Source organism: Rhinolophus hipposideros (assembly GCF_964194185.1).
Source record: "Rhinolophus hipposideros genome assembly, chromosome: 1".
NCBI lineage: Eukaryota > Metazoa > Chordata > Mammalia > Chiroptera > Rhinolophidae > Rhinolophus > Rhinolophus hipposideros.
The window spans coordinates 9927975-9940783 of record NC_138047.1 but is presented as its reverse complement, the minus strand read 5'-3'; the positions used below and the strand labels follow the sequence as shown (position 1 = coordinate 9940783).

Sequence of the window (12809 nt, the reverse complement as noted above, 5' to 3'; positions counted from 1 at the left end):
TTTTTCTTTTGAATGGGTCAAACTTTCCTGTTTTGTTGTTGAACACTAGATATTTGAATCTAATAATGTGGTAACTCTGGAAATCAGGTTTGCCACTGTGGGGACAGAGCCCCAGAGAGTAGTTTCCAGGCTCTCGGCCTCACGTGGAAAGATGCTGAGTCGGGTAGTAGATGGCTGGCAGCTGTGGCTAATTGGCCGTCAGATGTAACCCGTTAGCCAATTAGCCACTGATATAACTGCCCAGGCTGTGCTGGTTGGAGAGTCAGTGAGTCAGTCAGTCGGTTGGTTGGCAGGCAGAAAAGAGGACAGCAGGTTGCAGGTCGTGTGACTCCAGCCTCCAGTGAGACTATAGTGGTATGACTCCCCTACCTATGGCTCGGTGGGTGTTCTGTTTTGGCCTAGCCACATCCTGCATTCTTATGTGGGGAGCGGGACTAAAGACCCCACAGGCCTCCTTGCGTGACAAATGGCGCAGCGAGCAGGGTCTCCCGCATGACAGCCACCTGCCTCAGGTTTTACTGTTTTTTTGTAATTAAAAAAAACTTCTTGTAGGCTCTCTCTGTGCTAAGGGTCAACCAGAGGTGTAAACTTGTCTTTTCAGGTCTTTTCTGAACTTTTTCCTGGGATTGCACAGCCACTTTCTAATTTTTCCTTTATATTTCTTTGTTTTTGAATGTCCTAGTTGTTAAGGTCTGGCTCCCAAAATAGGAAAAAGAGAAAAATGAAGAGGGAAAAAAGGGTGTCAGCCTTTTGAATTCCTTGGAAACCATTTCAGCTGGTCTGGAAGGGGCTTGCAGTTATAGAGAGAAGTGCAAAAACAATGGCTGTCCACCTCTTCAGCAGCACCTCTGTGATCAGAAGTAACAGTCAGTGATCACAGCACAGAGCCCTGATTGGTGACCTCATCTAAACTGAATTACCTCCCAAAGGCCCCACCTCCAAATACCATCACATGAAGATGTAGCTCTATTCAGTCTTTAGCTCTATCCTTCATATTTTTCAAAGACATCTGCTCACTATCTGTTTGTGCTATACCCTGGGTAATTTCTTCAGAACTGTCTTCTGGTTCACTAATTTCTCTATTTGGCTATAATTGGATGTTTAGCTTCTCTATTAATTTTTGAATACGTATTTGAATGTTGCTTATTTGCAATTGATTATATGCATATCTATTGTTGATCAATAATCAGTCAGAATTTATATTTGAATCAGGATAGCTGCCTCAGAGTACCCTCCTCTCTCTTCATCTTCTGTACATTCTTAAAATGATTTTTATTGTGAAAATCATTCATACAAAAGTATATAAAATGTTTAGGTGGAATTTAAGGATTAATCATTAAATGAAGGCTCATGTACGTACCAATCAGCTTAAGAATTAGAATATTACCAGTAACTTAGAGGCCACTTGGATGCCCTTCTCAGCTCCACCTCCCAACTTTATCTCCCCAAGAGAGAAACACCATACTGCTGTTTGTCATCCTCATTCCTTTGTTTTTATTTATGGCTTTACAACATAAGTATTCCCAAATGTACTGCCTAGTTTTTATGTTTTTGAATTTTTGTAAGTTAAATCATATTGCACATATTCTTTACTATGCTTCTCTCACACAAAATTATGTTTTTCACTTATGTTGATGCATATTGCTGTAGTTCATCCACTTTTGTTATTAAATTATTCTAGTGTATGGTATGCCACAATTTATCCATTTTACTGTTGTTAGATATTTGGATCATTTCCAGTGCTTTTGCTCTTACAAATAATAATGCAGTGAATATTCTTGTATATGTCTCTTGATGTACATGGGAAAGTTTCTTTATGGTATTTTCTTATCAGTGGCATTGCTGGGACATAGTACATGCACATTATCAATTTAACTAGATAATAACAAATTGCTTTTCAAAGAGACTGTACCGAGTTACACTTCCACCAGCAGTAGGTGAGTTCTTGTTCCAAACTTTCACTAACACTTGTCTGATTAACTTTTGTCAAACGGGTGAATATGACATGGCATCTGTCACGCAGGGCGTCCGGTGGGGTCTCAGTTCCCACTCCCCACATAAGAACGCAGGACATTGTGAAGCCAAAAAGGAGCACCCACGGAGCCATAGGTAGGGGAGTCATACCACTATAGTCTTGCTGGCGGCTGGATTCACAAGACGTGCGACCTGCTGTCCGCTTTTCTGCCAACTGACCACTTGCTAGCTGCAATCTGCCGTGTTAACTGCAATCCACCTTGCCAGCTCAGCCACCATCTTCTTGCTAGCCCTCATCTTCTGCTAGAGTAGCCACGGCAGTTATATTAGTGGCCAATGGCTCACTGGTTACAGCTGACGGCCAACTAGCCACAGCTGATGGCCATCCAGTCACAGCTGATGGCCATTTACTACCTGAGCCAGCAACTTTCCATGTGAGGCTGAGAGCCCGGAAACTGCACTCCTGGCTCTGTCCCCACAGTATCTCTTGGTACTTAATTTACTTTCCCTGTTGTTAATGTGGGTAAGCAGATTTTCATGTGTTTATGAACCACTTATTTTTCTTAGTAAAACTTAGTGAGTTTTGTCAGTATTACTAGTAGGTTGTCCTTTGCTTTCCCCACCCCAAATCAATATGACTTTTATTGCATCTTTAAAATATCACAAATAAGTGAGGACTCACTCGACATCTTGGTGTTTCCGTAGCTGGACAACTTAAATCTTATTTAGCAGCCTGCTGAACTGTTCCTTTTTCAGAAACAAATACCATTTAAAAATTTTCTGATGTTCTTGTTTTTAACTGTTGTGGCTTGTTGAATCAAAGCAGCTGAATTTGATACAAGTTCAATGATCATTTCCTTCAAGAATTAACTCATCTTTCTGGGCTTGAGATACTGAGCAAGCAATACCTGACTCATCCGAACCCTGCGGATGTATTTTCCCCCCAAGAAACTTCGGATTTCAACAAGAGAACCATTCTCCAGAACCACATTGAAGAGGAAGTGAGCACACAGAGACCTAATCTCATAATGGACGCCCAGGGTAACACCCTTGATCGTGTTCTGTACGTGACCACAGATTGTGCAAATAGTAGCCAGTTCCTTTCTATTCTCCCATCATTTGTCACCCCGGAGCCTCTTCTTTTTCTTTCCAAGGAGACTGAGTTCTGCACTGATGTGACTGAAGTCCCCCCACAGGGTACCTCTGGGGCCCTTCATAATAACTGTGGTTCCTGCAGAGTGATGTCCACGTTTTCTGGAATGTCCGCACTCTGATTGCTGAGAATGGTCTTCATCCTCGCGTAAATGCAGCAAAAAGAGAGCTGTCCTTTGCTTTTTGATTATTACATGTTTTTTTGGTGTGTATATTCTTGATACAAATTCCTTTCATTTAGATAAGTTACAAATATCTTGTCCCAGGTTGTGGCTTGTCTTTATTTTCTTTTTGGCGCATTTGGATGAACAGAAGTTTTAAATTTCAATGTAATGAAATTTATCAGTGTTTTCCACTTAAGATTAGAGTTTAGGAGTCTTACTGAAGAACTCCTTCCTAATTTAAGGTTCTAAAGAGATTCTTCTACATTTCTTCTAAGAGTTTTATATTTTTGCCTTTCAAATGTAAGTCTGCAGTTGATTTTTGTGTATGGTGTGAAGGAAGGATTCAATTTCATTTTTAAAAACAAGCATAGCCAATTATCAAGATTTACTATAAATAGTCCATCTTTTTCGGCTCTATCACAAATTGAATTTCCATGTTTTATCTCTTTTTAGGCCATTTTATTTCACTGATTTATTTTTCTATTTCTACACCATAATTTACGTAGTAAGTCCTGATATTTAACAGCATAAGGATAGATTTGCGAGAATTGACGTCTTTAAGATATTGAGTCTTCTTATCTGAAAACAGTGTATATCTCTTTTCTTATTTATGTTTCTTTCAAAAACTTTTATCATTTTCTACATAAGGAACTAACATGTTTTTATTGATTTTTTTATGAGGTACGTAATTTGGTGGGGGGGAAAGGGTGCTTTTGTAAATTAATTGTGTATTCTGCAACCTTGTGAAACTCAATTATTCTAATTTGGTAGATTCCATAGGATTTTCTATGGAGATGATCATGTCATAGATTATTTGAGTATATTTCATGATTCCATTGCATCTCCCTTGTTGGCTCACTAACTACAACTCTTTGTTGTATTATTTCAGTGGTTGCTTTAGGGTTTATTTTGTTTTATATTTTAAATAATTTTATTTTATTTTTTAAATTTTTTATTGGGGAATGTTGGAGAACAGTGTGTTTCTCCAGGGCCCATCAGCTCCAAGTTGTTGTCCTTCAGTCTAGTTGTAGAGGGCGCAGCTCAGCTCCAAGTCCAGTTGCCATTTTCAATCTTTAGTTGCAGGGGCTCAGCCCACCATCCCATGCGGGAATTGAACCGGCAACTTTATTTTTAAGAACTCTCACTCTAGGGTTGGCTGAACGGCTCAGTTGGTTAGAGCGCGAGCTCTGAACAGCAGGGTTGCCTGTTTGATTCCCATATGGGATGGTGGGCTGCGCCCACAGCAACTGAGATTGAAAATGGCAACTGGACTTGGAGCTGAGCTGCGCCCTCCAAAACTAGATTGAAGGACAACGACTTGGAGCTGATGGGCCCTGGCGAAACACACTGTTCCCCATAGCCTCAGTAAAATTAAAAAAAAAAAAGCTCGTGCTCTAACCAACTGAGCCATCTGGCTATTTATTGTATACATCTTTAACCTCGGTACAGGTTACCTTCAAAACAGACATCGTATTACTTCACATAGATAGTATAAGAACTGTAAACAATATACATCCATTTCTCTCCTCCCATTTCTCTCCTCCAGCCTTTGTGCTGTTGTTGTCATATATTTTGCTTCTACATATATTATAAACCCCACAACTCATGGTTATTAGTTTTGCTTTAAGCAGTTAATCACATATTTTTTTTAAGATTTTTTTTTTTATTGGGGAAGGGGAACAGGACTTTATTGGGGAACAGTGTGTACTTCTAGGACTTTTTTTCCAAGTCAAGTTGTTGTCCTTTCAATCTTAGTTGTGGAGGGCGCAGCTCAGCTCTAGGTCTAGTTGCCGTTGCTAGTTGCAGGGAGCGCAGCCCACCATCCCTTGCGGGACTTGAGGAATTGAACTGGCAACCTTGTGGTTGAGAGCGCACTGGCCCATGTGGGAATCGAACCGGCAGCCTTCGGAGTTAGGAGCATGGAGCTCTAACCGCCTGAGCCACTGGGCCGGCCTCAATCACATATTTTATCGGCTAGGGATTTTAATAGATGTTTGCTCTGTTTTATTCATCATTCCTGGGTGTTTTGTAGCAGTAAGGTTTTTGAGAATATCTACTGTCATTTTACTGAAAAACTAGAGGTCTTTCCATTGTGAACAGTCCTCAAAGAAAGATGCATACATGAATACTCAATATATGAATGCACAAGAATATCAATATACTGCATCCTGTCCAATCAGCCAGTTACTTTACAAAGCTAGACTCTCTCATAAGTACATTATAAATAATGCATTTGATTCGTATCAATAACCTATAATTTCCAGAGGCCATAATCACATCTTTTGATACTTCAATTATAATTCTCTCATCACATTGTTCCCCAGATATTCAGCGTAAGTAAGTCTCTCCTTGTTTACAACATTGTAAGCTCCTTGAAGGTGGTCAATATATTTCACAGTCCTCTGGTACTCTCACAATGCTAAGCCTAGCATGTGATAGGTGTTTTCTTAGTTAGTGGCTTATGAATATATGAAGTAGACTGACAAAGTAATGAAAATAGAAGTAAACTTAAGGTAGCCAAAAAAACACATACAACAAGTCCTAACAATCATTTTAATGAAGTCACTACAATAGTGCATAGGGCCACACCTCTTTCTACTTCCCAGAACTTGTGAATCAGACTTTATCAAGTTGGTTTACATAGTCGAGTATGAGTAAGTGGCTCTGGCCTAGTGTCCTATCCAGAATTCAAAAATTATCAGGTAAGCACACTTTTACCATTCTCATACTTTAAGGAGAGTCAGACCCCATTCCAATATTTTCTTTCTCTTTTTCTACCATTTAAATGCCTACAGCATGCTAATTGTGGTAGGATACAAAGAAGTGTATGATATGATTTCGGCTCTCTAAAAGCGTACTGTGAAGCTGACATAGCAAAAGCATAAAAGCCTGTATGTTCACAGTTATCTATTTTCTTTCGTTATTTTTCTAGCTGAAATGCCAGCCAAGCCAGCACACTTCCTTCTAGTATTCACTGTAAGTGCGGACTATACTCAGGTCATTGCCCTTACCTCACCAGTTCTGTTCTTTCTGTCTCCGGCTCATTCACTGAGCTTTGTAACCCACCTTCTGTATGATAGGCAAATGCATTACAATTCAAGTCCTTAAATAATGATTTTTGAAGGGTTGGATGAGTTGAACGGGGCTATAGGTTGAAGAGCAAACACAAGGAAAGAATGAAATACGCTTTATACACATAGGACTCAGGAGGAAATCTGCCTCCTCCTTTCTTCCTTATTGACACTGCCTTGCTTGAAAATTTCATCACCATTTACTGGAACTATTGCAAAAGGCTCCAAACTTAGCTTCCTGTCTCCAGACCCTCTTAACTATGGTTTATTCTTCACACTCTTTACAAGAGTAACCTATCCATCATTCAGCTCCAGTGATGTCCCCTTTGCCCAGAAACCTTCAATGGCTCCCCACTGTGCAGAAGAAATCAAGTCCTTCCAAACAGAAAAAATTCAGATAACATCAACCGTGTGTAATGAGTAACACTGATAGAATTCCAAGAGCATATACTTGGGGATTTCATACATTTAGTCACATCATTATATACTATTTGGTAAAATCAATTTGCAAAAGTGATTTAGCCCAAAACAAAGTTAGATGGAGTGATGATTTGATTGAAAAAGAATATTCCCAGAAACATTTCAGCCATTTTTTAGAATTTCAGGTGTTTTCCTTTGCCTTTCTTGTTCTATACAGCTGGCTTTTATCCAATTATTCCTATTCTGTGCTGTTTAGAACATAAAACATTTTGAAACAACCTAAATATCCAATAATTTAGAGGTAATTGAAGCTCCAGCAAATAAGGAATTATTTAAACAAATTGTAAGTGATTACAAAATGTCTGTATAGCATGCACAAGTATTATATGCAGTGACTTTACAGAACCTTATTTTGAGCAATTTGCAAAATTTATAAAGTCATGAAAACAATGCTATATGTTTTCATGAAGATCAGCTATAATTTAAAATGAATTGTAAAAACTCCAAAATTCTAGATCTTTATTGTGTTATTTTGTAGTTTTATTTTGTTGTTCTTATGACAAAAGCAATTGAAAATATTAGCACTATGCTGTAACCAACTGAGCTAACTGGCCAACCCTAACAATTCAAAATACGATAGAAAAGTAAGAAAAGGCAGACAACTACACAGACATACACAGTCCATAATATCTCTCTGCTCAATGACAAATACTTCTGGACCTTCTAGTAAAAACTGAATCATATGTACACGATTTGAAAGCAACTCCATTTTATTTATGCAATCTTCCACTGTTTAACATTTAGGTTGAGTTTAACAAGTCCTATATTTTTTGTACATTGAAGTTTTTATCACTTTCCTCCCTATTATTGGTAGCACAGAGCAATAAGAAGTAGGTAAAACTGATTTGAAATAAAAAATATAAGGTTTGAGCAAAACACCCCAGAGTTCTAAAAAATGGTTTAAAAACATAAGTTGTAAAATCACCCCAAGTGTACTAGCACTCTACAACCAAAACAGAACTGGGGAACAGCGATATTCATCTTCAAACAAACCATCGTCTTTTCAGGTAAGCACCTTTAAGAAGTGAATGACCTACTACTCCTGATGATGGAGTAGTAGGGAATCCCTCCAAATCTGGCCTTTTGAATAAGAATAGACTGATGACAACTTGTTATATCTTGTAGCACTGTAAACTAGCAGGGACAGATCTGAGACTATATTATTTTCTCAGCTAGTGATAAAGAATGGGCTGCTCTCTATACTTTCGGATCAGGGTCACACTACCAAGTAGCAAATTTAATAATTTGGATCCACTTCTCTACTAAGCTCACTTAAAAACACCAGTTGCCCTCTGTTCTGTTAGCTGTTTGTCCATCTGTACACCAATACCAATTGTCTGGATTACTGTAACTTTATAGTAAACCTCAAAATCAAAAGTGTTATTCCTCTAATTCAGTTCTTTTTCAAAGTTGTTTTGGGTATACTAGGTCTTTTGTGTTTCCATGTGAATTTTGGAATCAGTTTGTCAATTTCTACAATAAAGCCTGCTGGAATTTTGATTTTGGGAGAACTGACACCTTATGGATACCAATTTTTCCAATCCATGAACACGGTATATCTCTCCATTTGTTTAGATCTTCAAGTTTCTCAGCAATGGTTTGTGGTTTTCAGTGTACGGGTTATCTTTTCTAGTCTTTTATCAGATTTATCCCTAATATTTCATACTTTTTGATGCTATAGCAAATGATATTTTTTTTTGAAATTTCCATTTCCAATTGCTCATTGCTAATGTATAGAAATATAATTGATTTTTGTATATTGATATTTTGTCTACACATGAAGGGACACTGATGTTAAAAAAAACAGGTGTAAGGGCACTCCAGCAGAGATAATTTTTCCAACAAATGGTGCTGGAACAATTGGATATCTGTATGCAAAAAAACTCCAGACCAAACCAATACAAAACCTTTAATTCATACTTCACATTATGTAAAAAAATTAACTCAAAATGAGTCACAGACATAAATCTAAAACCTACAGCTATAAAAATTATAGAAAAAAACCTTTGCGACCTTGGGTTAGGCAAAGACTTCTTAGATATAACATTGAACACATATTACATAACAGAAAAAATAAGTTGAATTTCATCGAAATTAAAAATTTCTGATCTTCATCAGACACTGTTAAGAGATTGAACAAGCCACAGACTTTGAGAAAATATCTGTAACTCATATATCTGAAAAAGGACTTGTATCCAGAATATATAACGAACTCTCAAACCACAAGATAACTCAGTTTTAAAAGGATCAAAGATTTAACTGACACTTTACCAAAGAAGGTATAAATATGGCAAATAAGCACATGAAAATGTGCTCAACACAATTAGTTACTGGAAAATTGCAAATTAAAACTATGAGAGGCCACTATACGCCTATCAGTATGGGTACAATTAAAAAGACTGACCGGGGGGCAGCCGGATGGCTCAGTTGATTAGAGCATGAACTCTGAACAACAGGGTGGCTGGTTCGGTTCCCGATGGGCCAGTGAGCTGCACCCTCCACAACTAGATTGAAGACAATGAGCTGCCGCTGAGCTTCCAGAGGGGCGGCTGGATAGTTCAGTTGGTTAGAGAGCAACCACAAGGTTGCCGGTTCAATTCCCGCATGGGATGGTGGGCTGTGCCCACTGCAACTAAAGATTGAAATGGCAACTGGATTTAGAGCTGAGCTGCACCCTCCACAACTAGATTGAAGGACAATGACTTGGAGCTGATGGGCCCTGGAGAAACACACTGTTCCCCAACATTCCCCAATAACATTAATAAAATAAAAGGACTGACCATTCTCTCTCTCTCTGTCTGTCTCTGTTTCTCTGTCTCTCTCTCTCTCTCTCTCTCTCTCTCTCTCTCTCTCTCTCTCTCTCTCTGTAAATTGGTAACTGGGAGGTGATGAATGTGTTAGCTAACATTGTGTCAACATCTCACAATATATATACATTTATCAAATCAGGTTGTACACCTTATACTTTACAATGTCATATGGCAATTGTGTCTCAATAAAGCTGGAAACAATAAAAGCGGACATACCAAGTACTGACAAGGAATTGGAACTCTTTCTCCCACGCTATTAGTGGGAATGTAAAATAGTACAATTACTTTGGATTACGGTTTGGCAGTTTCATAAAGAATTAGACATAAACGTGTCATATGATCCAGTCCTAGCCACTCCTAGCCATTTACCCAAGAGAAATGAACTCCTATGTCCACACAAGAACCTACATGTGAATGTTCATAGCAGCTTTATATGCAATGGCTGAAAACCAAAACAACCCAAATGTCCATTAACAAGTGAATGGGTAAACACACTGTGTGATATCGGGACTGTGGACTACTACTCAGTAATAAAAAGAAAGGAACTAAGACCAGGTCTTATTTTCGGGGAAACACGGAAGAAAGAGTACATATATTATTCCTTTTATATAAAATTCTAGAAAATGCAAAAAAATCAATAGTGACAGAAAGCAGATGGTAGGTGCCTGGGGGACAGGGCCAAGTGGGAGGTAAAAGTATGTAGGACATGAAGGTACTTTTGGTAGTGATGACTATGTTTTCTCTTGATTGTGGTGATGGTGTCATGAGTGTATACATTACCTCTAAACTTATCAAATTGTGCAATTTAAATGTATCTAGTTTATCTGTCAGTTATCCCTCAGTAAAGCTGTTAAGGAAAAACTAAAAAACTTCAGGAGTTCCCGGATGGCAGTGATAACTTTGTGAGGTCAAGGGGCTTCAGAGACATGGGGCAGTGTTCTCTCCGCACTCTGGCTGCTCATCTTGGCTGGGTTCTGACTGCGTTTCACTTTCACATTGTGCAATTGAGTTGCCCCAGTCTGCTGGCTATTTCCCACATCTCAGGGGTCACACAGGACACGGGTTAGTCAACTGGGCAGACTGGTCCGACTGACTAGATGTCAATGATTGGGAGTCTTGTCTTAAACACACACACACACACACACACGCACACACACACACACACGCACGCACGCACTCGGGAGGGAGGGAGGGGGCAGGGCGGATCGGAGGGAGAAATATCTTGGGTTCACTAACTCTCCTGGGGGAGTCCATGGGTGGCGTTCAGTGGGTCCCTGACCCCAAAATTATATACAAGTTTTTTAAGTGCATTTTTCTGGGGAGAGGGTTTGTAGGTTTCATCAGACCCTCAAAGAGCTCCCAGACTACAAAGAGTAAGAAGCGCCGCCGACAGGGATAAAGCCAGACCCGTGTATCCTTTCTCCTACCAGTCACTCAGTCCATTCTTCCCTCGGAGATAACATCTCTGAGACCTGCACCAAGACATCACCAATGTCATTTCCTCCCCGTTGCCCAGGAGCTACCCCAGGCTGCAGCACCACCCGCGCCCTCTCACGCTTTCCTGCTGCTTAAGAATCGGGAGTTGTTTCCAGTCCCCCAGGGGCGCAACCTGCCCGCCACGTTTGCTCTCCCCGGGGACGCGGTCCCTCCCCCGTCCTACCACTACCCACCCGTGGGATTTGCTTTCGTCGGAGGGTACTGACAGGGTCGTTTCCCTGGGTCCTCGGCGGGGACTGCACGCTGTGCACCATCCACGCAGCTTTCCTCGTGGGGCTCGGGGAACCGCGTTCACACAAGTCTCGAAATTGCTGTACAACTCCAAGTCGGATCCCCCCTTACAACCCTCGGGCTTTTCCCTTTGCCTCGGAAATCGGAAGACAGTGTATTAGACACCTGGCCACTCAGCTCCCTCCCTTGGGTGACCAGGTAAGCCGCAGTGGGTGGGGACGCAGGGACCGGCGCTCTGCCCCCCACGTGTCCCGTGCGTGCCCGCCCAGCTCCCCGCACCCGGCGGGCGCGCAGCCCTTTCCTCCCGGGCCCCCTCCCGCGCCCCAGGGCGCACGCGACCCCTACCTGGCGTCACCGGCGGCCAGAGCAGCAGCAGCACGAGCAGCACCGAGAAGGCGCTGGTCCCGCGGCCCCGGGGCCGCAGGCGGGCCATGGCCTCTCCCCGCGCCGCGCCCTCGCCGGCTCCCCCGCGGGCTCCCACGGGCCGCGCGCCCCGCTGCCTGCGAGTGCGGACGCCGGGCGGCCCCGGAGGAGGTGGAGGGCGCAGCGCCCGGGACGGGCCGTCCCGCGAGGCGCATTCGCTTTCGCTTTTGCTTTAGCCCCCGGAGGGCTGGGGAGAGGTGAGGAGCGGTGACAGCTCCGTGACTCAGCATTCCCACCCCCTCCTCTGGGAAAAGCCCCGGCGGCCACGCGACCCCCGCGCCGCCGCCCCGGGCCCCGCCGAGCCGCCGGCCGCGCAGCGCGGACACCGGACTGTCACCTGGAGGAGTGGGTCCCTCCCCCTCCTCTCCCGTCGCCTCTCGTGACCCCAACAGTCCATTCGGTCTCGTGTCCCCACGCAGAGGGAGTGGGCAAAGCCATCGGGAAGCAAGTAAACACGGCCGGTGGGTGCTGACACCTGACCTCTCCACTTGTCACCTCCCTTTGCTTGTCTCCGCCTGTCGCGCCGACTTCACCTGCCCAAGTGTCCCTGCATTCCTGGACCACAGACCGGCGGGAGAGTTGTCCTGCGTCCACCGTCCGACCGCCGTGAGGACCCGACCGGCCGGTGGGTGACAGCGGAAGTGTCCCAGCGGCGCGTCCGCCGGGTCACCTGCCCGGGAAGCGCATTCCAGGCCACCTGCTTGCGGACGCCTGCCCCTGCTCTCTGTGCCGCCACCGTGTCTTGTTCCAGCTGCATCTTTATTCCGCAGGGACACTTCAAGTATTTGAGGAGGGCATGGAAAAGAGGAGGGAGGACCTGGCTTACTCATTTAGACGCATTCTCCTAGTTCACCATCCTAATTTAGCAGGTGGGGTTTTGGTTTTCTTTGGATCTCAAGTTAAGCCTGACATTATTGAGAACTTGTGCCGTGAGAAAGGTCTGGATTTCACAAACAAATTCCCAGTTCTAGGAATGAAATTAGGCAATACCAGACATCTGTTCCCCC

The 12809-nt window shown here is 42.6% G+C and overlaps 1 protein-coding gene and 1 pseudogene across 3 annotated transcripts in view; both read right to left on the bottom strand.

The window, feature by feature from the left end:
- Positions 1-11900, bottom strand: part of IL15RA (interleukin 15 receptor subunit alpha) — a 39838-nt gene extending 27938 nt beyond the window's left edge. Inside the window, exon 1 of one of the 2 annotated variants that reach the window (XM_081048096.1) lies at positions 11725-11900. In XM_081048096.1, the coding sequence (XP_080904222.1) occupies positions 11725-11812 (88 nt within the window). In that variant the 5' untranslated portion in view covers positions 11813-11900. The remainder of the gene's footprint in view (positions 1-11724) is intronic. The other variant, XM_081048095.1, reaches the window with a different exon arrangement.
- Positions 2727-3268, bottom strand: LOC308495794 (large ribosomal subunit protein uL6-like; annotated as a pseudogene). Its single transcript has one exon. The product of its transcript is annotated as a large ribosomal subunit protein uL6-like (transcript).
- Positions 11901-12809: the final 909 nt, after the last annotated feature.